The 25,715-nt window shown below is 36.0% G+C and overlaps 2 protein-coding genes across 3 annotated transcripts in view; one reads left to right on the top strand and one right to left on the bottom strand.

The window, feature by feature from the left end:
- The first annotated feature begins 3,031 nt into the window (after positions 1–3,031).
- On the top strand, positions 3,032–25,128 carry zgc:194930 (uncharacterized protein LOC557813 homolog). 2 transcript variants are annotated; one of them, XM_051899938.1, is made up of 3 exons: positions 3,032–3,619; positions 15,747–15,799; positions 18,862–25,128. In XM_051899938.1, the coding sequence occupies exons 2-3, from the start codon at positions 15,768–15,770 to the stop codon at positions 19,592–19,594; spliced, it is 765 nt and encodes a 254-aa protein (XP_051755898.1). In that variant the 5' UTR covers positions 3,032–3,619; positions 15,747–15,767; the 3' UTR covers positions 19,595–25,128. The 2 variants fall into 2 exon arrangements, with proteins under 2 accessions (XP_051755898.1, XP_051755897.1); XM_051899937.1 differs by lacking the exon at positions 3,032–3,619 and adding an exon at positions 6,157–6,253.
- Positions 24,093–25,715, bottom strand: part of rell1 (RELT like 1) — a 25,818-nt gene continuing 24,195 nt past the window's right edge. The window contains 1 exon segment of the mRNA XM_051899939.1: positions 24,093–25,561. Coding sequence (XP_051755899.1) covers positions 25,538–25,561 — 24 coding nt within the window. The 3' untranslated portion in view covers positions 24,093–25,537.

Below are 25,715 nucleotides of genomic sequence, written 5' to 3'. Positions count from 1 at the left end.
TCTCATTACTTTTATTTTGGTGTATTTTGGAAAGAAAATATGACACATTTGTTTCTTTTAGAGGTCAGAGCTGTTTATGTAAAAGTAGCCTACTTCATTTTTCAAAAACTTCCAAAGCTATTATACCTTTTGTTATCCAGCTGAAACTAATCCTTCTTTATTTAACTTTTATATCACACTGATCCCTCATGAGGCACATTGTTTACATGAGGAACGCTTTGTTTAAAAGATTCCCTACATGGCACAATCAGATGCTGAATGAATTTGGCTGATAATAGTTTTACTCCCCTGTGCAGTGCGCAAACAAGCGTGTTAAACGTTTTCCAAACAGTGGGCAGGTGCTATACCATATCAATATTTCAATTACTGCTTGCGCACACCTGGATTCTCTCGCACACGTGTGCAGCAGTGCAGGTTCCAACACAAACACCACTGTAAACAAATTGTAGATCAGACTAGGAATGCTGGTGTGTGGTCTCTATGGAAACTGAACCCTCAGTGGCATCTGCCCCCTGTCGTGATGACTATGGAACTGGCATATCAACATTGTGTATGAGGGAAAAACAAATGCATTCCATTTTTTTTACATAAACTCATCACAGCACACAGACGCTCTTAGTCATCTCTCCCCAGGAAGTCACTGTGAACAATTGTCATCAAATAGTCAATATTTGTACTACTAAATATAGCCTACCAAGTTTATTCTGATCATCCTCCCATTTCTGCTCCTATTTCCTGGTTCGACTACTTTCCTAGTGCAGTCTTAGTCTTCATTTTGTACCATATATGTGCAAATTTACTCTTAAAGTAGTTGTAATACATAAATATATACAGTCAAACCAAAATTTATTCAGACACCTTGAACATTTCATTCATTATTACGGTTTAATCACTATAGTTTAAAAAAAAAATGGTAATAAAATATGACAAGATCTCAGAGTTAAACTATCAGAAAAAAATAATCTTAATTATGTCAGATAAAACTTAAGCAAAACATGGTCAGGTCAAAGTATCTGAATAATTTTTGGTTCCAGATTTTTATCAGTTTTACTGGTAGTCCACTGTATGAAGAATTTGTTGGGTATAATTTGTCACAGTTTATTTTGCTATCCTCAACTTACATAAATGAACTATAGTGTCCTGCACCTACTAGTAAAAATATACCAAAAATGTCTGAATAGTATTTGGTTTGACTATATATATACAAGAGAGGTTTTATGTTGGATTAGGACAAAGGAACTAGAAGTTGGTCATTTAGATTGTAGCAATATGATTAATATACAGTTGTCAGAAATATCCAGCAACCCCATTCTTTATGAATGTCTGTTAAAATATGATCTGATGGTTATGTAAATCATGACCATTTGACAATTTGGGGGAAAACATTCAGAAACAACATTCATATTTCATTTACCATTGCCATAAAAAGATCTGAACTCTTTTATTAATCAGGGCGTCTCCATTCACATCACTTTTCCTCATTGGAGTCAGGATGTGACACTAAATTAGAAATTCTAAAATAAGCAGTTTATGTCATGTCAAACAGATGCCCAATGTTTTGCACTTACAGACTTTTTATTCATTCCAAAGGGTTGACAAATATTTTTCTAAATTACAAATATTGTCTCTCTGACTACATTGAAATATGATTTAAAACTCATTACAAAATTTATTATCATGATAAGAACATTTGAACAATGAGGTTGGAAAAGGTGTGGGGCATTTACTTATGGCGTACACCCAAGCGCTTTCATGTTGTGTTACTGTAAAATTATTTTACAGTACAGCTCATTGGATCAAATTGTATCTTGCAGCTGTGAAATATGAAAGATCACGACCTTATGAAACAGAAAAAACAAACATGTGTCTAAAAATGATGTAACTTGATCTGCTAAGTAAGTAAATGGAAAAATTGACAGACCAGTGCAGACGAGTAAACACACCCATGTAAGAGAGTGAAAATGCGTGTCCTGTTGTCATCCTGAATATGCACTATGGTCACATAGACACTGTTTTGAATGATAATCAAATTTGTGTTTTGATATATTATTTACAATACAACCAGAAGAGAACACATGAACATATCTTTTTTTAAATAAATACCTTCTAGATAATACAGACACTATTAGCCAATGAAAATACAGTATACATTAACATAGCTTTTAAAAATAAATCAGGTGAACATACATATATATATGTTTGTTTTTATTACAGTGAGGACTTTTCCATTGATTTTGTTGTTTTATATTCAGATGACAATATTTTCTCTTTAATAAATCTGAAATTAACCCTCACAAATCTGTTGAGATCAGTAGATTTAATGCGAAATATAATTTAGCTGATTTTTGGGCAACTCAAACAGTCAGGACCATTTAAAATCACTATTTGTGAGGACATTTTCAAACTTTTGGCCTTCAGAAGTATACCCAAACCTGCTCTCTCTCTCTCTCTCTCTCTCACACACACACACACAGACAAATGGGGACATTGCATATAATTCTAATTTTATATTTTACAGCCAGTCACCTATAACAGGAAACGTTCTGCATTTTAACTGTTTTTACAAATGAGGACATCCCAAAGGAGGTTTTGTCAGATTTAGCTCACTTATGGTTACATAGGTACACACACACCCCCACACATGTAAAGCACCTGTAGAGAAGAACAACAAGGATGTTTTGACTCGATATTAATACTCAGAAATAAACTTGTGACTCATTTACATGAAGCTTCCGTTGGCAGTTACATAAAGATATCCCTACGTCACCCTAAGCTGCCATTCAAAGGTGAGAATGGTCATTTGTCACAAAAATTCAGACAGGTCGATCAGATTATTGCTTAACCCATGGCATCACACACTCTCTACTCCTGACTACTGATTAATGTTGAGCAAACACTCTGACCAATAACGGAAGGATTACTGAGATAAAGCCAGTAGTATTTGCTCCATAGCATGTAAAATAAAACAACTTTTAGTAGGTCACCCTGATATATGACTTAAGTATTTTAATAGGCGGGCTTACTGTGAAAACCACTCAAGTTCACTTTTTACAATATATTTTATATTGTAATAATAAATATTGCAAAACAATTTAGCCTTTATTGCTTTATTTTGTTCTGATTTACTTGAATGCACCTGTGCAGCCTAACACGTGCCTACATTGCATGACGGTCATTTGTGCTGCTGTAATTATTTCTCCGCGTGCTAATGGTTTAAACGGTGTTTCCCAGTTCGCTGCGTTTTCTTGATCCCTTGTCACATGGTTTGTCATTAACGTGCAGAGCACAGGCCCTTCCTTGGACTCAGACTGCCATCTGAAATTTAAATGGACGTGTGCAGGAGGCACGGCAGAGCGGAGTCACGGGGGACCTTCCTCTACTCGGAAGCAGTAACACAAGGGGAAAATAAACATAAAGAAGGAGGAGGAAACGGCTGCGATGAGCGTGCGACGTCTTCTGGTCATGGAAGAAGTTTTTGGGACACTTCGCTTCTTGAGTTCGCTTCAGTTTTAGTACATTCGGAGATACGAATTGGGAAAATAAATGTACGCCGGAGTTATCCGTGAAATTTTAGCCCCTCTGGCAAACAACTGCCACACCTTCATCATCAGTGTAACAGGTAAATGTTTTCTCTTAACGCTTCTTTATCATATAAGAGCTGAAGTTTTTCCTCTCACCTGTTGCGTAGAGCTCAGTATAGACGGGTTGTACGTTTGGACAATATGAAAATGCATCTTTAAAATATAAACCGTAAATAAAGTGTACTTTATTAGAACTAAAAATACCTTTTTGCCAGCATCATCGCTTTTTCGGGAATATGAGGGAGTTAAACAACATAATAAGTTAGTTCGGTCGATTAACTGGTGTTTGGTAATACCTATTTTAAATGTTGCTGAAGCCTGTGCTCCTACTGTGCCTGTATTTGTACGCCAGAAGAAACACGGGTTTACCTTGTCATGGAGGTGTTGTAGCGTAGACTACTTTGTGTAGTTTTTTGCGCGTGCACTGTTAAAGAGATAGTTCACTCCAAAATAAACGGGTAAATGAAAGAATTTTTTTCTTCTATGGAACACAATTGGAGAATGTTGAGAGTCTGTGCTAAGCCACATTTCCCCCGCAATTACAATTACAACAGTGATTTACAAAGGAAATATTATAAAAGTTGTCCATGTGACTTGTCTGCTGTATTTAAGATTTCTTTAGCTATATGAGAGCTTTGTGTGAAGAACAGACTAAAATGTATGTTGTTATTCACTGAAAATCTCCCTATTCATTGAGGTTTTAACAGCTGTGCACTGAATAATTGAATTGCTTCCCTTTTGAGTCACCATTTTTTGTCATTGCCATTCCTTTTATTATGAACCGATGGCAGTGGTTAAAGTATTTTACCTTTACAGGTGAAGGTGTGCAGTTTGTAAAAGGTGCAGATTTCTGAACGATCATGTGACACTGAAGACTGGAGTAATAACTGCTAAAAAATTCAACTTTGACCTCACAGGAATAAATTACATTTTAAAATGCAGATTTGGTTATCATACGACTTTTTTCAAAAAAATCTTACCATCCACAAAATTTTGAACGGTAGTGAATTAAATGTCATCATATTAAACACTTTTAAAGCTCAACCAAAAATTCTTGTTTTGTGATTTTGATGTACTTTTCAAATTGTAACCTTTTTCAGGTAGTCGGTCTTTATATGTGCTTGGTAGGCTTGTGTTAATGTTTACAGTAGCTGTGAGGGGGGACTGAGCAGGTTTATGCAGTTTGTCTAGGTGTCTACAGTAAGACTCATTGTTTACTTTGAGCAAGGTCTGCTGTACTGAGTAAGGTGTGGTCTGAGGTGCCCAACAAAGGGCCACTGGGCCTCGTGCTCCGTCAGGCTCCGGCATTTTACCTTGACATTTACACTGCTAGTGTGTACACAGACTAGCCTACATTGTACATCTGAGCGTGACGTTGTGCAACACAAAGCTGCTCCGTTTTCCATGGTTCACTATTCACAGTTTTAATCTCTCCATCTCTTTCCCTTTAGCCATTTCCTACTTTGTAAGTACGTCTCTGTTTGAAGGGCAGCACGTTTAATGGTGATAAGGATTTTTTTAGTACAAAAAAAAAAAACATGTTGTGATGCACCCAGGGCTTGTGTGTTAATGCCATCTTGTGTGATCCCATGACTGTGGATCTCTGATCATGAGCGCTAGTGTTGTGTAGACTTCAAGTGTAGTCCATGTAATAACACAGCATTCATAGATGTACTGAAGAAGGTCTTGCAGCTCCGGAGCAAATGAGTGAAGTCTGTTTCTGATGGGATGACCCTTTAGAGAAATAAAGCTGTTCCCTTTTTTTTTTATGTAAGAGCACATATAGTTTAATATATATTAAGAGTCTACTTTCAAAAACATTAAAAATCTTACCGACCCCAACCTTTTGAAGGGTAGTGCAAATATATATATATATACAGTATATACATGAAAGTTAAAGGATTAGTTCACGCAAAAATGAAAATTCTCTCATTAATTACTCACCCTCATTTTGTTCCACACCCGTAAAACCTTTGTTCATCTTCGGAACACAAATTAAGATATTTTTGATGAAATCCGAGAGGTATATGACTCATCCATAGACCACAATATAACCACCACTTTCAAGGTCCAGAAAGGTATTAAAGACGTTAAAAACAGTCGACGTGACTGCAGTGGTTCAACCTTAGTTTTATGAAGCGACAAGAATAATTTTTTTGCGCAAAAACAAAACAAAAATAATGACTTTATTCAAAAATATCTTCTCTTTGTCATTCTCATACGTTGTTTACGTTCAGCGCTTCCAGGTTCTATGTCAGAACGCTGACTCATTATTGGCCTGCTCCTGGATCTTACGCATACGTTGTGCTGCTCATGTGTGCAGCTTTGGCCAATACTGAGCCAGCATTCAGACATAAACACGGAAGCCTTCACTGCTTACTGCGGAAACTGCGTTAAGGATAATGACAGGTAAGAGAAGAGATTGTTGAATGAAGTCGTTATTTTTGTTTTGTTTTTGCGCACAAAAAGTATTCCTGTCGCTTCATAAAATTAAGGTTGAACCACTACAGTCACATCGACTGTTTTAACGTTGTCTTTACTACTTCTCAGGACTTTGTGGTGATTTATATTTCTGTCTGGACGAGTCATATACCTCAAGGATTTCATCAAAAATATCTTAATTTGTGTTCCGAAGATGAACAAAGGTCTTACGGGTGTAGAACGATATGAGGGTGAGTAATTAATGGCAGAATTTTCATTTTTGGGTGAACTAACCCTTTAATATAATATCAAATCGATCATACTAGACATAATCTGAAAACAGGATTTCTTAAGTGAAGCTGGACATATAGTTACCAGTGATACCTATTTCTACAATTAGAATTTGTGTAGAACAAACAGTAGAGTATGGCGCTAGCAACGTGAAGGTTATAAGTTTGATTCCCAGGCATCCTTCATTTACAGTTTTTAACCTTTCTGAATTTCAGCCTGTTCTCGTTTTTTGGTACTTACAAAAAAGTGCTCTTTTTTTAAAGGCTGTATTGTTCTTTCACTGTAGAAGATGCTTCATGTGGTAACTGGTTTTATTCAAGTTAAAATATTATTTATTAGGCATCAACCTAACTACATTTGGTTACAAAAGTATTTTTCAATGGTCAGATGAGGTAGAAATGACATCTTAAAGTAACAACCTCACAATTTCACTTGTTATAGCGCTAGGTCGTTAACTCGATTTATGCACATGATTACGATAATCATATTTTTTTTATTTTTTTTTTATCAGATATAAGACCATAAGCGTTTGTGTACAAGGAAGCGGCATTTGAAGACTAGATGTTGGAATTTTGCGCTACAAGCAACTAAATACAAAAGAACGACTCTCTTTGTCAGTATGACTCACAGTTTTTATCAAACATAAAAAACCCCATCATAAACTGAAACAGCTGAATAATAGCTAGCAGTATGTGTGTTTGGATATACCTCACACAGGATGTAAGGTAGATCCTTGTTTTGTATATTTAGCACAGTATTAATTGATGATATAGGCATTCTCAAGAGGGCTGATTCTGCACGCACTGGTCTTCTGGTAATGAGGCCATGGCAACAGTGTCCAGAGCAACACACCCATATTTAGTCGCATTTCAAGACATATTTAAAAGGAGCTTTGACCGCATTTATATTTTACGTGGATGTGATGTTTAGCTGGTCCAAAGATATAGAGAAATGTGTGAAAGATGTTTGCCATTGGATAGTCAGTTTTATTTAGATCCAACCAGATAAATAAACATACAGACAGGGGAATGTTAACTGAAAGCTTTGTGATGGATTCTTCATGTTTCTTTGATTGTTAATGACCCTTGTCAATTCCTTGCCATCTGTCTGTTTCCACATGGCATGAGTAAAAATGAACGGGAGCATAACACATGCTGAGGGAAAAAGAAATGCTAAACCAGTTTTCCCACTTGTGTCTAAACCACACCTTCATGAATCTGATCCCTCTATGTAGTAACCCTCCACCTGTACAAGATAGACACATCATCCAATACTCAGTTACACACATACACACACACACACACACCGTGCTGGTGGATAACCTAATATCCTTTACCATCCCTCTCTCTCTGTTTGTGTATTAGTCAATGCACTTAGTGAAACATTGGCCCTGTCGTTAAGGTCAAAAATAGTGTTTAAGAGTAAGCCATTACCCTAGAGGCGTATATCTAAATGTAAGTCCTTGTAAATGACCTAGAACTGTGTGTGCGTTTGATTTGTAGAAATGTAAATTTGTTTCTTTCCTGTGTTCGGGTGAAAATGATTGTGTAATATTTTGACTGATAGCATAAACCAGCATTTTAGACTAATAGACTAAAGTGAGGTGCTGCCACAACAGAGATCAGCTTCCTGTTCACTCGTACATTAAATAGATGCACACGACAAATAGTGTGGATGTAATGTGTGTTTTTTTTCAGCTATAGACACTGACGCACTGCAAGCAGAGAGAATGAATATAGAATTTCTGCTCGCCTTCAGCAGAAATTGACTCCCGCCCTCTTTAGAACATTTGCAGTACATTCACGGCAGATGGACGCAAGTGTCATTGTGTGCTGACAAAACCAAAGGTTCAAAATCCAAAATATAAAAGTGAAGTAAGTAACGCTGTGCATTTTGCCGCCGCCTTCTACATCAGCTGCTGCTTCAATGCAAACGCATGAACGCGGTTGGGACCCAAAAAATATAATAAGAACACAATCCGGGGGGGCAGGGGGAGGGGGGAGCAATCAATCTCAGGTTTGGGACAGGCAATCGAACCAAGTGTAAAAGCACCCTAAAATGTCTTAAACTTCTTGCAATGCCTTTATCATTCATACTTTTCAAACGCCTTTTATATTTATTATTTTACCCTTGTCCCAGAATTAGACATTCGTTCTTAAACAATACATATAAAATATTTTTATTTAATAAAAAAAATGAATTATACAAAACAAAATTAGGTAACACTTTGTTACAGTGTCCTTGTTACACGTTACATGTAGTTATTATATAGTAATAAATATGCATAATTACATGTAACAAACCTAATCCTAACCCTATAGTAGGTACACGTAGTTAATTAATATTACTCACTACTTAAAGCATTAGTTCACTTTAAAATGAAAATTACCCCAAGATTTACTCACCCTCAAGCCATCCTAGGTGTTTTTGACTTTCTTCTTTCTGATGAACACAATCTGAGTTATATTAATAAATATCCTGACGCATCCAAGCTTTATAATGGCAGTGAACGGGACCAACAAGTATGAGCTGAAGAAAGTGCATCCATCCATCATAAACATACTCCGCATGGCTCCCGGGGGGTTAATAAAGGCCTTCTGAAGCGAAGCGATGCATTTGTGTAAGAAAAATATCCATATTTAACAAGTTATAAAGTAAAATATCTAGCATCCGGCAGACCACCTTCCGTATTCAACTTACGAAAAAAGCTTTTTGAATACGGAAGGCATAAGACGTAACATAAGCATTTCGAACTGTGAGAGGCCTTACACTTTCGTGTAAGTTGAATACGGAAGGCGGTCTGGCGGATGCTAGATATTTTACTTGTTAAATATGGATATTTTTCTTACACAAAATAATACACATTATAAAGCTTGGATGCGTCAGGATATTTATTAATATAACTCCGATTGTGTTCATCAGAAAGAAGAAAGTCATATACACCTAAGATGGCTTGAGGGTGAGTAAATCTTGTGGTAATTTTAAAGTGAACTAATCCTTTAAATGTATAATTACACTGTAACAATGACACCTTAAAATAAAGTTTAACCTAAATTTATGATTTTAACTAAACAGTTAAATAATCATAAACCATTTCAAAACTTATTATATAAAATTTATTTACATCATTTTTTCATAAATTGTCACCTCCGTGTCATTTCCATCAGGACCAACAACTGCCCTGAATAAAATGTTGTAAATAGTTAATGTACTTGGTTACCAAGATGTCAACAGTGTCAGTGAAATATGAGACATGACGTGTGTTTAAAAAGAAAAGAAACAACAACAAGATAAATATCACTTGTAAACAGATTTTTTTTATTTTATTGTGAATCATTTCCAAGCTGTAATTATATTATTTCATTTTATGTTGTATTCATACAATTCTAGCTGTGAAATTAACCATGGAAAGACAAAGGAGCTGGTCATTTTATTTCAAAAAGGTTTGAAATGTTATTTCCACCTCAGAATGTCATTACACACAAAATATAATTTGATATGTGGTGGAAATTGTTAGTCTTTTACAAAAAAAAAATGACAGAATTCTTCAGTGAGACGTGTGTACACTGTTGAAAAGTGTTAGTAGACAAATTAGACAAACTAGTGAGAGCGTGAAAAGGTCAAACACCCAATTATATGCTGATTTCTATGAAGCAATAATAAAAAGAAAACAGGAATGTGGCAGCCTCTTACAGGTGTCTGTGAGAGGATTTCCGTGTGTCAGAGCTGAAATCAGCTGGTCATTAATAGCTCTAATTATCTCTTCATACTGGTTTATCTGGCTGTTTGCTTCAAATTGTTCTCAACAAATTGAAAGGAAATGAACCATTGGTGGCTTGTGTGTTTGTTTATCTTGGCTGTGGAAGGCCAGTGCATGTGTGTAGGTTTGTGCTGGCACACACCGCAGTTGAAGGGATTTGAACGTTTGAGTAATGCTCAGAGTAGAGCATCTTCTAAAAAGTGTTTGTGTGTGTGTGTGTGTGTGTGTGTGTGTGTGTGTGTATGTGTATTAGTAATACTGTGTGTCTGCCTTTGAGCTTAAATACGTAAGTCTGTGATTTAATGCCATCACTGTGTGTGTGTGAATGCCTACCTGCTTATGTGTGTGTCTTATAGGTTAAGGGCTGAGGAATGGAAAAGCCCCCTCATTTTGTTGCAGGAGATTAAGCATTTGTCACTTTCAAGGTGCAGGCCAGAAAGCTGAGCTGGAGGGCACATATTCTACAGTGATGAGAAATTCCCTTCTCCAATTTATTCCAATGGAAAAATGTCTGCCAATGGCATATAGCTCAGATTTCAATCTGCCTCGGTTTCAGCCCGCAATCTGCAGTAATCTCGCAGGAATTTCAATTCTGGATATAGAGTCCTGGATATGCCATTCATCATAACTTCATATCGAATTCCCTTGCAATCTGTTAATCTTCTGGTCATCTTTGATAAGAGTTTCTAGTGAGATCCTGTAATGTGTTTCTTAAAGAGCATGGTTAGGGCTGAAATTCATGATAGATTTAGATGGTAAGTTTGCTGATTTTCAACCATCTTTGTGTTGTTGCTAGTGTATGTAAATGAACAATGTGTACTCTTGTGTTACCTGCACTCAGATATCCCTGTTTGTCTGCTAAATTTGTCGTCTTTTTTTAAAACTACAAATTGAACTGCGTTTGTGTAAAAAAAAAAAAAAAAAAAAAAAAAAAAAAAAACCTGGCGTCGCTTCAGTTACACTTTTTCCGTAAGTTGAATAGGGAAGGTGTAGGACGTAGCGTAAGCTTTTTGAACTGTGAGAGTTGGTTCCCGGGGGGTTAATAAAGGGCATCTGAAGGGAAGTGATGCATTTGTGTAAGAAAAATATCCATGTTTAACAGTTATAAAGTAAAATATATAGCTTCCGGCCATAACGCCTTCCATATGGAAGGCGTAAAACTTAACGTACGCGTTTTGAACTGCAAGAAACGCTACACTTTCTTCGTAAGTTGAATACAGAAGGTGGTCTGGTGGAAGCTAGATATTTTACATCATAACTTGTTAAATATGGATTTTTTTTTTTTTTTTTTTTACACAAACACATCGCTTCGCTTCAGAAGGACTTTACTAACCCCCCACCCCCCCCCCCGGAGCCGTGTGAAGTACGTTTATGATGGATGGATGTGGATGGAAGCACTTTCTTCAGCTCATACTCATTGGTATAGCTCACTGCCATCATAAAGCATCAGGATATTTATTAATATATCTCCGATTGTGTTCATCAGAAAGAAGAAAGTCATATACACCTAGGATGGCTTGAGGATGAGTAAATCTTGGGGTAATTTTCATTTGAAAGTGAACTAATCCTTTAATGGGCAGAAATACAAATCTATCCATCTAAATCCATCATGAATTTCAGTCCTAACCATGCTTTTTAAGAAACACATTACAGGATCTTACTAGAAATACTTATCAAAGATGACCAGAAGATTAACAGATTGCAAGAGAATTTAATATGAAGTTATGATGAATGGCATATCCAGGACTCTCAAATTGATGAAGTGTGTTATGGGTGTTAAAGTTTTTGGTAAAAGGCAACGCCACAGCCCTTTATCTCTGTTTTCTCTTCTCATTTCACAAGTTCACACTTACAAATAATCAGACATAGTAAAAGAGTATGCGTATTTGGCATGCTGTCCAAGGGGAGGGCTCCGAGCTTGGGATTTTGCCCGAGTACTTCCCCCGTATCCCTGGCTGGAATAGGAACCAGCCAATAGTGAGGAGTCAGGGTGACGGAAGGATGCAGAAAACTGTTGAGGAACAAAAGTGAGTCGGCTATGGAGATAATTTGAAATAGTTCCTCCCAAACTTTGTTAATAAAACATCATGTAGCACAAACTTAATTTTTCACGTTTCTACTACATAGCCACGTTTTATCAATGTCATTGTATTGATGGAAAGGAAGACAGTGTGCTATGTTGACTGCTGTAAAATGCATTAATCCCTAGAAGCTTACAAAGAGGTTGCCAGGTGCCCGTGTTATGTCCCTGCTGTCAAACAGGTGTCTGCTGTGTACCACATCTGGCTGCTAATCACCTTGCAAAGCTCTAGCCAGTTTCTTGTGTCCATGGCAATGGCCTGAGAGCTGTGTGAGCTATACATTTTAGGATAATTTGTGTAAACGTCTTCCAAATTGAATAGAGTAGCTTAAAAATACAGTGAATAGAATTACAGTATACTTAAAATTGTATGAATGTCATACATCAAACCAACTAGTGGTAGAAGCATGGCTTCAGTTTTTAATCAATCATATTTTAAAATGTTCTTCTTTACTTGCATTCAAGACAATAAATATTTGATTTCTTTTACATACAGACGTCATGATGACTCAGTTCGCAGTAGAGTATTCTAGTCTAATAGCACTGTGTTTTGAATTTTTCCACTTGTTAAACCATTTGCCTTTCTGTCACAGTGACTGGCTCGTCAGTAAACCTGCACAACAAATATTGCCCAACTTGATATGCCTGTTAAATTTTGACATATTTGTCTTTGTTTCATTGTCGTTGTTATGCAGCGAATGAATGACTTAAGTAACTGTTGCTTCCTTAATACTAAACTATCAACATTACATTTGAATCAATTTTGGTTCAAATTAATGCTTGATTGTGGCATAATTAAATGAAAATGTCATGTGCTGTTAACCAAAATTAAAACTATAAAAATGTTAAGTGAAATAAAATTCAAGTATTAGATAAAAAAGAATAATAATAGAAATGGCATATAAATAATTGCATTTTTAAAAAATTAAAATAGAAATATTAAAAAAAAACAAAACAAAAAAAAACATACAATTATTAAAACGAAATAATATTAAAACGACACTGATGTAAATGGTCTTCACAGTGTAATTATATTGATCTCTTCTGTATTGCTTTCTTTCGGCTTTAAATGTTTATTGGTCTCTAACATATATAACACGTGAGGTGACTTTTCCATGCTGCTGTCTCTCTCAGGAGAAAGAGAGAGAGTCTGGGAGTGTCTTTGTCCTATTAGATGGTTTTTTTTCCCAGACTGAACTATCAATTATTTACAAGGCAACTTGCTCATAAAGAGCACAAGAAATGCCAAAGCCTGAAATGGCGCGACGGGCCATGGAAAGGTCAACCCATCTGTGTTGCTCTTCACAAAATGTGGATGTATTAATAACATTTTATTTGACCGACCACTGTGAGGAGTAATCCAGAATGTCACAAACACATATGACGGTCCTTCCTTGTGTCCTGAAGCCATATACCTGACAATATCATATGTCAAGTTGACTTCATATGTCATGTTACTGTTAAACAAAATGAAATGTCCCTATATTGCCTCACAGGTATTACTGAAATAGTTGTTCTGAGAGATCACACCTGTCTCTGTGTAAATGGCACAACAGAATCTGAATACATTAGCCAATCAGAGCACTTCTCTGCCTGTCAATCATTTTGCACATATGGGTTTGCTGACATTAGTGTTGCATTCCAATTAGCCTGCTTATACTGTGCCCTAAAAGTATGTACTTCTTGTGAAGACAGTTGACTGTCACCGTAAAGCGGCCGGTCAATCATCTTAGCACAGTTAACATCCTCCATTTTTCATTTTATTTAATTTCCTACTGTATTGGAGGGAAAAGAAGTAGCACATTGATCTGACAGCTGTAGGTCTTTCATGCGGAGAACTCTCCTCATATTTTTGCATAATGACGCATTTTAAAGTTAATGGCCAAATGGATCTTTATAAAAGTTCAAATTGTAGTTGCAGATGAAATATAACACAGATAACATTAAATAATAAATATTTTTTATCAGGTTAAATGTTGATTTATTATTCACTCAAACCTCTTTATCAAAATCTCTAATCTCTTAATCATCGGTCGTGCACATCCGCCATGGTTTTTTTTTTTTGTTTGTTTGTTTGTTTTTTAACACTTTATTTGTGTTTGTAGTGCAGTGGGTTGTGGGCAATATTAGTCTTTAGAGTGTGCATGGATCCACACTTCAAAAATCTACTGGAAATATTAGACCATCTAGGGACTTTTTGCATACTCTTTTCAACATGCTATGCTTTGGGACACACTTATTCTAATCTCACATGCTATTTAGAATGGATAGTATGCACATTGGGATGTAGGGTGCTATCTTTGGAGGGTGGAGTTTGAAAAAAGGAACGGCACATTTGGTGGAGACCCATGTTTTGGTTCATTTGGTTGGCGTGCACAAGCAAAATGTGCTTGAGTTGAGATGGTCTGCAATGGTTTGCAGTTGTTCGCTAACAGGGTTTGGTGACTTTAAGTTTATCCTTGAGTGGTTCTGATTTCTCTCCCGTGTCAGCAGGTCTCTTTACACTGATATAACCGTGATCACGTCCACATGTTCCAATAGCTGAGGTGAAGAATTAGCACAGCTACTGAATAGCCCTTTGTTGAAATCATGTTCACTCTCCTAAGCACTGATTCAGCAGCCTAGCTCTGGCACAACACTTCATTCTTCAAATACCTTTTTAACAAATGTAACTTGTGCATTTCAATCCACACAATAGTCTACAAGTACACCGTAAAAATGTCCTGTTAAATTTATGGTAAATAATTACAACGTTTCTAATTCGCCAAAAAATTGGTAACAATGTTTTAGGTGTTACAGGATTGAGATATTGGTGCGTGTATATTTTACAACTTATATTTCATTGTGATATATTGTTAATATACCAATACTTAAACTACCAAAATCTGCTTTGTGCCTTAAAGGGAGATTTCACCCAAAAATGAAAATTCTGTCATTCTGTTTCAAACCTGTATTCATTTATTTCATCTGTTGAACACAAAAGAAGATATTTTGAAGTATGTCAGTAACCAAAAAGTTGATGGGCCCCATTGACTTCCAAAAAGTTTTTTTTTTTTTTTTTTTTTCTCTATACTATGGAAGTCAGTGGAGCCCATCAACTGTTTGGTTACCGACATTCTTCAAAATATCATCTTTTGTGTTCAGCAAAAGAAAGGAATTCATACTGTACAGGTTTTGAACAATTTGAGGGTGAGTAAATAATGATAGAATTTTCATTTTAGGTGCCTTTTAATATGTACTGATAACCACTAAAGCCACACGATGAATGAGAGATTTTCATAAGTGGCCTGTTCATAAAACATGGCCAATACGTAGACGTACACAGGGTTATACACAAGACACCATCAGGATAACACACATGGCACAAAAATAATTAAATAAACATGAAATAAATAACAACATGCAACACAAAACACAATTTTAAATATAATCACTTCTGGTAATGTCCTTTTACTATTTTGTTCTCTGTAAATTTTATTGTAATTTATCATTTTTACTTTCAAAAATTTGACAGTATTTTACAATAAAAGCATATATGGTAAGTACAGTTCATGTACAATCTCTAGAATGTTATTCGACAGGCACAAACAGTGACCCCTTTTTGTCTCTACAGGTTCTCTACACAACTGTCCAGATGGGTTGCAGTTGCTGTAGGATGATAAAAAGGTAAGACAAAATGTATAAATGGTAGAGATTCTTTAGTCTCAAGTATTCTGTCCTGAAGATCCTGATATTTCTCATTTGTTTATTATTATTATTATCCTGATATTTCTCATGTTATTCAGATTGTAGTCTCTTAAAAGCTGACCTGAGGTCACTTTTTGGTTGAAACTGTGATTCAGTAATGCTCTGTTCTGTGTCAGTGGATGTATTCTTTTGGTTTATATCTTATACTTCAAAATATATGTGGGTTGTTTTGATGCAAAGAGTTCACAGTAATTCACAGTAAATACAAACAGATATTCACACTCTCAAACTGCCCTTTAATTGCTCAGAATGTCACATTTCTGGGCTTAGCTCAAGCTGCAAGAATTGCCTCATACAAATACTACAAATACATGCTTTCTTATGGCATTTAACATGTAGTCTGGTTGGCTTTGTGTCAAATCTGCTGAACAACACCCACATATTTTAACTCGATTTAATATGATATGAAAATATACAATTCTAAGTGTTTAGCAAGATAGTATAAGGATGTACTACTACATAAAATTGTATTTTGATACCACAGGCCCATTTTCACATACTTCAGGGGTCCAATCCTGCTCCTGCAAGGCCACCTTCCAGCAGAATTTAGCTCTAAACCTAATTAAACACACATGAATCATGTAATCAAGGTTTTCAGGATCACAAGAAATATCCAAGTAGGTTTTTTGGAGCAGGTGGAGTTAATATCTGCAGAAAAGTGGCCCTCAATCCCAGGAGCAGAATTAGAAATCTCTGACTTAATGTTTGCATCTGCATATAGGCCTAAGGCTACATTCAGACAGTCAGTCCAAATACAGTTTTTGTGCATATCAGATGGAAATCAGATTTAGCAAGTGTGAATGGCAAAAAAAAATCACATGAAATTTTTACAAATTTGTTTCAGTCTGACTGTTCTTATAAGATTTTGCGTGGTTTATGACTTTCTTACGCCACGTAAAACATAAAGAAACAAGGTTGTGTTGTTGCAAAGTGCTGGATGAGCAGAAAATGACAATGTAACTGATAAATAATAATTTTAGATCAGAATACACAATTAGACAGACAAATAATCGGATTTGGACTGGCAATGTGAAATTAGCTTTAGTTTTAGACTGTGTTCAGAATCAACCTGTATACCCATTCACTATTCCCTACATTACGACACTAATATAGTTTGCTTGAGGAAGTGAATGAAAACAAGTGAGGGAATTCGGACTGACGCTTTTGCATAGTTGTGCTTGGTGTTTAATAATCATTTGCAACTTGGCAAACTGGCAGCTCCAGTAGTAATGAAAACATTTATCTTGAACTCTGTCATAGAAACTAGCATGTTTGCTAGTGGCTTGTGCACATGTTCAAGACATTTAAGTGCAGTTGGCTTATGAGGAGCCAGGTTCGAGTCCAACTGTGACCTGACCCCACTGCAGCTCTCTTTTGCCTACTCTCCTGTCTGCATTCTTCTCTCCTATAAAATATCGTGAAAAAAGTCCAAAAACAATACAAAAATGTATTACTATTTGTATTGTTCATGTATTTAAAATTGCGGTGACCACTTTTCTTCAACTTAAAGTCAAGGCTTTAAACATCACAAAATCGCCCTCTTACATTGCACAAGGGGTTGTGGGAAATATTAGGTGAAAAGATATAGATTTTCGAAAATCCACTGGGAAAAGTATGCAGTCTGGGAACTGTTTAGAGTGGATAGAATGTGAAGAGCTCCTAGGCTTTTCTAGCATTATTTCATATCCTGCTGCTGATAAACATTAGCATTGTAACTTTTACCAGGGAAAAACGGCTCACATTACTAGGCAGTGTGTGTTTTATGGGGGTAATGTTTACTAAGGGTAGAGTGTAAAATTCCATTTTATCCACCCTTAAACTGTTAATCTGAAATGGATTTCAGCAGAAATGGGTGCTTAAACATGTGGAGAATTTATAGTGAAGCTGTATAATAAATGGTCTCATGTAATGCGTTGCATCAAGTACAGTAAATGTATGGAATATGACAGCAGAGACACACAAAGGACAGACAGAACATGAACATCTTTTGAGCTTGACATTGGCTAAATAACCTGCCTCTCTTTTTCCATTTGGGTTCTCAGTGGGCAAAGGGTGTGAAAAACAGAAGGATCTCAGCAGGAAGCGTCTGACACAAATACAGCAGGCACATTTTTTGCGCACACACACACACAAGTTTTTGATACATGTCTCTCATTCTCTTGTTGTTCTCACAATTCTTATTCTCTCCGTTTACTGCCTGTTTATGATGTAATTTGATGTAAAGATAGAAATGGAAATATTGTTATGTAATAAGGTGGAAAAACAAATCCCTACAAGAGGAAATAGGACAGGATACAATGTTATCACTCATAGACCTGTTTTTTTAAATGTCGTTTCGCTACACTGACTGTGCTTTCGTCAGTAAGGCCGTTTGCCTGTGCTATGCAAATTATGAGTGCATTGAAATGCCCTGCACATATCAGGTTACATCCCCGCCATCCCTAAGAAAAAAAAATAGAAAAAGGCACCGTATTTTGTATATAATGACAAAATTGACAACCAGAAAGAATTTATATAGATGAATATTTGGAATGACAGTCAAGATTGTATGGAGGATAAATGGATAACAATTGGATTTGTTTGTGAACTGACTTTTAAATATTATTGCAGCTTCCAACCACAGTGTTTTACATGTCATTTAGGAGCAAGCAAGTGAATCTGAAATCAATCATACTACAAAAATAGGCTGCCATGGAAAAAAATTATTCAAAATAATGCAAATTTTTTAAATAATGCTGTCCCAGTCTGCACAAACGGCTATATAGAAAACATCAAGAAAATTAGTAGAAATGCATCTATTCCAACTCCAATAGATGTTTTCACCACTGTAAAGTATCTTTAGTCACCAGGTATATTAAGTAATCCGTTATAAGACAGATTTTATTTCAGTATTTTAAAAGAAGCTGTGTATTCAAAAAAAAAAAAAAGGCCACCAAAAGTTATTTAATTTAACCCTCTCCTCAACTCTCCTCTTGTTTCAGTTACATCTATGACCCCTCAGTCCCTGTAGATGTTCCTGGTCGAAAGCGGGACCCCACCAGCAGCTCTCTGTATCAGTCTCAAAGATTCCCAGAGGAGGCGGACCACATCCAAAAGAAGCAGGGCTTCCACAACCTGGGATACAGCACCCACCCCAGCTCAACCAAACTCGACATAGACAACAACCACATCAACCGGCTCCATGCTAATATTCCAGGTGAGCAGATCCGATCGAGTCCAGCGGAGGGTGACCCGAGCCTATACATCCTCCAGCCCGAGACCGAGGGGACACCCATAAAAGCCGTTCCAAACACACGCAGCAATCAACCCATACAGAACGAGTCGATGTTGGGAACGGAACCGGGTAAGCGAGAGGAGAGATTCAGAGACTCTGGCCTGGGCGGCGGTGGGATAACAGACGGGACAGAGGGATCGGATGGTTATCCCTATGGACAAGAGGAAGAAGACGAGGACAGGAAGAGCAGGCTAGCCGGTACTCCGGACACAGCCGATGAGGAAAGCGTGCTGTCAGTGGACATGCACACCAGCAGTACAAGCCTCTCCTCAGCAGACACAAAGCTCATAATAGAGGAGAGAGAAGAAAAAGAGCCCTCGATTGTGATAGGAGAGCAAGACAGAGAGAAAGAGATCGATTGTGTGAGCGTCACTGAATCAATGGTGGCCGAGGCCTTGGCTGCCTTGGACGCAGCGACTGCGGGAGAGGATTCTGAGTGACGGTCAGGTGACGCACTACTTAATGGCGACTACATGAGAGATTTCCATACTCGCTCTCTCGCTCCCTCTCCACATTTGAATACAGCCAAATCATAAAATGAAGTCTGTTTGTAGGTACTTTTATTTTGAATGGAAAAAATCAAACAAAGACTTGATAACAGGAACTGCTGCTTGTTTACACAACAAAAATGGACTATTTGTGAGATGTACTTGAGCAAATGAAGGTCATCTGTGCGATTCAGAGGCATGGACAAACTCTATTCTCAGACTAAACAGAACAGACCGTTGCATGATTTTCCTCAGTGCTGTTGTGTACACAGCATAAATATGAAATAAACTCTTATCGTCAAATATTATTTCTGCTCCACAACGTGATGAAAGTTCTCTCCTTCTGTAGCTTCTGTGTGGAGGACGGGCTAAATCAAAGCACTACATAATTATTTTCATACATTTTCTATACAAAGAAGTGGTGAAAAGCAAATAAGCCACTGTCCTGGTGTGGGGTTACTTCTGCGCTTATTGTACTTTTTAGAGATGTTATAGAATTATCAAACTGCTTAATACAGTGAAATTAAGCTCATTCAACTTAGTCTCAACAGATCAATATGCTATTTCTCGCACTGTGAATATATCATAAATACCCTCATAGAGCTGTAGGACGACATGTGCTTTATTTGTACACAAATGTACAGCAAGAAATGTAAGGAGATTGTGGGTGAATCTCATGAAAGTTGATTTCAACCTGAAATTATATTTTGCGTAAATGTGTATTTATTCTATATTGTTTAATGACTGGGGTTTCAAATATTTTTACTGTAAAAATACTATCGTGACATAAGTAATATATTTTGAGATTTTTGACAGTGCCGTTTAAATAAATCTGAGGGGGAAATACTTAATTTGTGATGCAAAGAATCTTAATGGTACAAAAAAGGCTTTATTTATGCAAAATATAATTTTATTTTCTTTATATTTTGAAATATGATCTATTCATGATAGATTTTGTGAGATTCACCCTTGTATATTTATGTTCATGGTGCACTGTGGACTATTAGGGTTTGAAAACAGCAGCGTGTAGAGCAGAATCAGGCCAATGATGATAGTTGATGCTCTACGCTCAGGGGTTATGCTCTTTACTAGTCCTGGTTAACTGTCAGAGGCCTGATGAAAACAACCCTAACCCTACTATGATCACTATCTCATGCAGACATTCCTATACGTTAGATTTTCTAAAAAACTAATGTAACCCCATATGCAAGATAATTTTTTTTTTTTGTTTTTTTTTTTTATTTGCACAGTACTTTATGAAGGTCCTTGTTTTTATTTAATGAAGGTCATTAAGTATTTCCAAATGTCTTACCAAGTACGCATTGGTTGAACTTTATGTATTGGTCAAAATCATTTCTTTTAAACCTGTTAATGAGTAAATGTTATTGACAGGAACTGATTTTCTAATGACATGGCACTATGACTGCATTGAATGATTTGAATCTATTGCACATTCACAGTGAATACACTGTTTATATTCCATTCTTTCTGCCTTTACCAGAGGACTAAATTGTCACATGAACCAGGGGAAAATAAAAACAATGTGCTCGATCATAAGACTTGCGATGCAATCTGTTGACGTTTCTGTCTTGTGGCTAATAATGCCATAGGGCCTCGTATATAATCAAATCATATCTCCTTTCAGCCCTCACTGGACAGTACGATGTGTCCTGAAGTATGTGTATGACTGCAATATTGTGCTGAAATCCAAAGAGATCAGATGTTAAGAATTGTGAGGTTTGTACAGTTCTGCAAAGGCCTGATGATAAAATATTAAAACATGATTAAAATACAGATGTTATGAACCATTTTATTTTCTGATGAAACTTATGAGTTAAGGGTGAAAATAAGCCATGCTTGCCTGGGTATACTATAAAATGGCTTGTATTATGAAATTGCAGTTCTGTTTTCTGGGAACTGTAAGATAAGAGTTGGTTTCATCCACCCATCTTTTTTTTTTTTTTTTTTTTTTTTTTTTTGTGCCTTCACATTTATTGTCAATATTTTGTACAGCAGTACAACCTTTATAAAGATTTTCTTTTTTTATTTATTTGATGCTTTTGTTCTTTGATGTTTAAAGGTCTTATTTTCATGTTTTTCTTTTAAAAGTACAAGAGGCCATACTATGACATGTGTTTAGGTTAAAAGAGAACTCACATAATCGTATATGGTTTGATTGACGAGCAAGAGTGAGTCATATGATTTGTGTATCTGTGGAGTTCAGAGAGCCCTCAATTATGTTGCTCAGCCCCAGACCTATTGTCAAAAATTGGCCGAAAAGAAACAGACTCAAAAGAAAGAGACTTTTATATAGTTTGGCAGGTTTCTGCTACACTGTGATTATTCAAAGTGTGACCATTCCGTTTTTTTTTTTTTTTTTGTAATATTATTGGATATATAGAACAGAAACCTGTAACTTTTCAATGACTGATGTTTTAGCAAAGTCCAGATCAAAAGTCAAAATACCAAAAGCTTGTTTTTCACCCCGAAATGAAAATTCTATTATTTACTCATCCTCATGTTGTTCCAAACCTTGATGAACAGATTAAATTTAGGCTTTTATTCTCATATAAACACTGATCAGTGAACATAAACAGAAGTTCAACTGAACCTGCTTGACACGCGAGGACAAACCTCTTCCGGAAGCTCAAACGTGCTGCGTAACGCACAAGAATGAATCTCATTGGTTCTCGCACACGTCAAGCAAACATGCTTGAGTTTCCGTTTACCACAACTGATTTGTAAGTTGATGTATGTTTACATGTGAATAAAAGCTTAAATTCAATCTGTTCAGCGTATAAAGCGATCTTGTCTACAGAAAATTTGGACTAAACCACTCAATTCATATGGATTAGTTTTACAGTCTTTTTATGGACTTTTTGAAGCGTCAAAGTGTCAGTTGTGTAGCTGTCGATGAAGGGACAGAAATCTCTCGGATTTCATTAAAAAGAATGACAGAATTTCAGTTTCAAAGATGACAGAATTTTCCTTTTTGGGTGAACTGACCCTTTAAGGTTAAAACTGATTCTGTATGCCAATGAAAATTTGCTTATTAAAATTCCAAATAATGAGGGTTTAACATTTTTCTAGAAGTTTCTGCTCCATGTTAAGTGTCTTATATGGGATGAGAATAATTTTTTAAAATAAATTATACAATATTGTTTAAAAGGTTGGGGTCGGTAAGATTTTTAAAATTCTTTAGAAAGAATTCTCCAAGTCTGCATTCATTTGATAAAAAAGAAATATTGTGAAATATTAATTTAAAAATTTTAAACTTTTAATATATTTTTGAAAATATAATTCCTGCGGTCAAAGCTGAATTTTCAGCATCATTACTCCAGTATTCAGTGTCACATGATCCTTCAGAAATCATTCTAATATGCTGATGTGGTGCTCAAAAAAACATTTATCATTGTTTTAAAAAAGTGCTGCTTAATATTTTTGTGGAAATTTTTTTTTAGCATTTTTTGATGAATAGAAAGGTCAAAAGAACAGCATTTATTTGAAACAGAAATTTTTAACATTGTAAATGTCTTTACTGTCACTTTTGATCAATTTACAACAATTACTGAATGAAAAATTCTTTAAAACAAAATTTTACTGATCTCAAATTTTTGAACGCTTAGTGTATATAAATTATAGCCAGTATAGAAAACAGAAATCATTCAAAGCATTAGAAGTTAAATACACCATTCGTACAATAACTAAAAACCTGAATTCAGTTTCCTTTAAAGCCAAACACAAATGATCAACACCAAAGGTCCAGCTGTTTGTACATACAGCACAGACAACATAAAAGTACCAGAATAAATCTGCTGCTGAGTGTACACGTCTCTTTAAAGTCTGTGTGGGCTTGAGTTAATGATTCACGAATCCCAAAACATATCCAGACTAATAATACTCTACAGCAGGTTAACCATTTATATGCTCCGGACTCACACTGTTACTGCACGTTGTTTAATGATTCAGTTCTTAGAAATACCCTGATGCATAAAGTACAAAAATAGTCCTTGACTCATAAAAACAATGCATATAATGCTCAAGGTCACATACTTTCCAATAGGTCATGGGTAAGTAGGCAGCAGTCATGGAGAGATGGGAAAGAAAAGCCTTCAGCATCTGAGTTTTGGAAGAGCTACAGACCTGAAGGTCATTAGTGCTGCACCAGTCACCTATTAACAGACTCTGACTGATCCTAAAACCTACTACAGATCCAAGGACTTCTCACGTCTCACTATAGATGAAGACTTTGAGATTTTGTTGTGCTGAGAAAGTTGGAAGGACATAAAGAAGTTAAAGTTTCCAAGAATCCTCAAAGCCATTACCTTTGAGGTACACCAACAAGTGTAGCAAAAGTACAATCTGTGTGGGAAACTGTGTTCTGTCTTGTGCTCAGCATGGAGATGACGTGGTTTTCAGGTAAAGCAGCAGAAAAATAACCAGTCCAATGTGTGTTTAATCTTTTTAATGTATAAATTCTGGGTACAAAACTTTCAGTAAAATATAACAGCACATTTTCGCTCGTTTTCTTTGAACAACTCAGAATGATTCTTCAAATTTTTGTGCTTACACATTTTCTAAATTTCTTTAATTCTTGTCGGTTTCAGAAGTAACGGTACTTGAAGTGACCATTTCTGTACACGTTAAGATTTAATGTTAATATAATTTCTGTCTGAATACCTAAAACTAAAATTTGAACAGGAAGGCTATGGGCATATTATTATCATGGGTACATAAGGCAAAACATAAACACTGGCACAATATCAAAATAATGAAAATATTAATAAAAGGCAAAATACATTAAAAAAAATTCAATATATTTATTGGAAATTAGTTTGAGTTAAAATGCTCAGAACTATTAAAAGTCCCTTATTTTGTCCTTTTTGCCTATGGTTGGCACTAAAGCAAGGACACTCTCTTTTTTTTTTTTTTTTTTGAGGTACCACACAGTTTGTTTTTTTAACAATAACAATAATGTTAAATATAGTGAAGGATACAGTCTTATCTATTGTATATGCCTGACATTATATTAATTTCTGAGCTATAGACTTGAGAGAGCGTCTGAATGACGTGGACACATGCAAGCTATACCGAATCATGTAACTAAGAATGTTTAACATTTCTAAACCGTTGAGTGCTCGGCAGACTAGTGAAATGATCGCAGTGCTCTAAACCCAGACTAATCCAAACATCGCCAAGCAAACTTCCAGTCAGTTAAGGTGCGCTAAGGTTAATAAATCAATCTAATAAACATGCAATTTCATTGATTTACAGAAAAATGGTTTTCAGAACAATTTAAGTCGTTAAAAAACAAAAAACAAAAGGTGAAAAGGTGTATTTAGTGAAGAGATGGAAGCCCAGTCCATTTAAGACGATGACAGGTTAAGAACAAAGTTTGGTCTGGATTGTAACCAGCGAGACATTTCATGGCTCTGTATTTCCGTGTTTATCACAGCTTGCAATTAAAAAAAAAAAAAAAAAAAGAACATTTCGAACAAAACTTCCCACTTCCTGGAAATAGCCCAGAGAGGCACATAGAGAAGATATTTCACTTCGGCGCCAGGTTGGATTAACCATTGACATGTTCATAGCCATTAACAAGCACAAATTATGCCATCCACCACTGATAATGATGTAAGGATGTTTGAGAAAGGTGGGTTGGCATGGTGACAGGTTAATGTATATAAAACGGCATCTGCTGTCTTTCCACGATTGACTCGTCACATGACGGATAGGAGGGTTTGCATCCATCATCCTCTTTTCCTCCTCCATTATCAGAACTATCATCATCAGTTTGAGGCGTTTCTCCTCTCTAAATTCCTCTTTCGAAGTGTGACTTCTGGATTAAAATCTTTTTAAAATGTCGCCTAAGATGCAGCTGGAACCAAACAGATGTCACTTTGCAGTGTCTCCTTTTTCCTAAAGATAAACAACACACAAAACAAGGATAAAAATTTCACTTGATATAAACTATGGAGAGTTTGCTTAATGTGCATTAAGGTGCGGTCACATTAGTGAAATTTCTGCAAAATTTCATAGGCAAAAAGGTCCATTGTCAATAATGTAGTGACGT

The sequence above is a fragment of the Ctenopharyngodon idella genome, chromosome 7 (assembly GCF_019924925.1).
Source record: "Ctenopharyngodon idella isolate HZGC_01 chromosome 7, HZGC01, whole genome shotgun sequence".
In the NCBI taxonomy this organism is placed as follows: domain Eukaryota; kingdom Metazoa; phylum Chordata; class Actinopteri; order Cypriniformes; family Xenocyprididae; genus Ctenopharyngodon; species Ctenopharyngodon idella.
The sequence above is the reverse complement of the archived record's forward strand: the minus strand, read 5'-3'. Positions and strand labels throughout refer to the sequence as shown.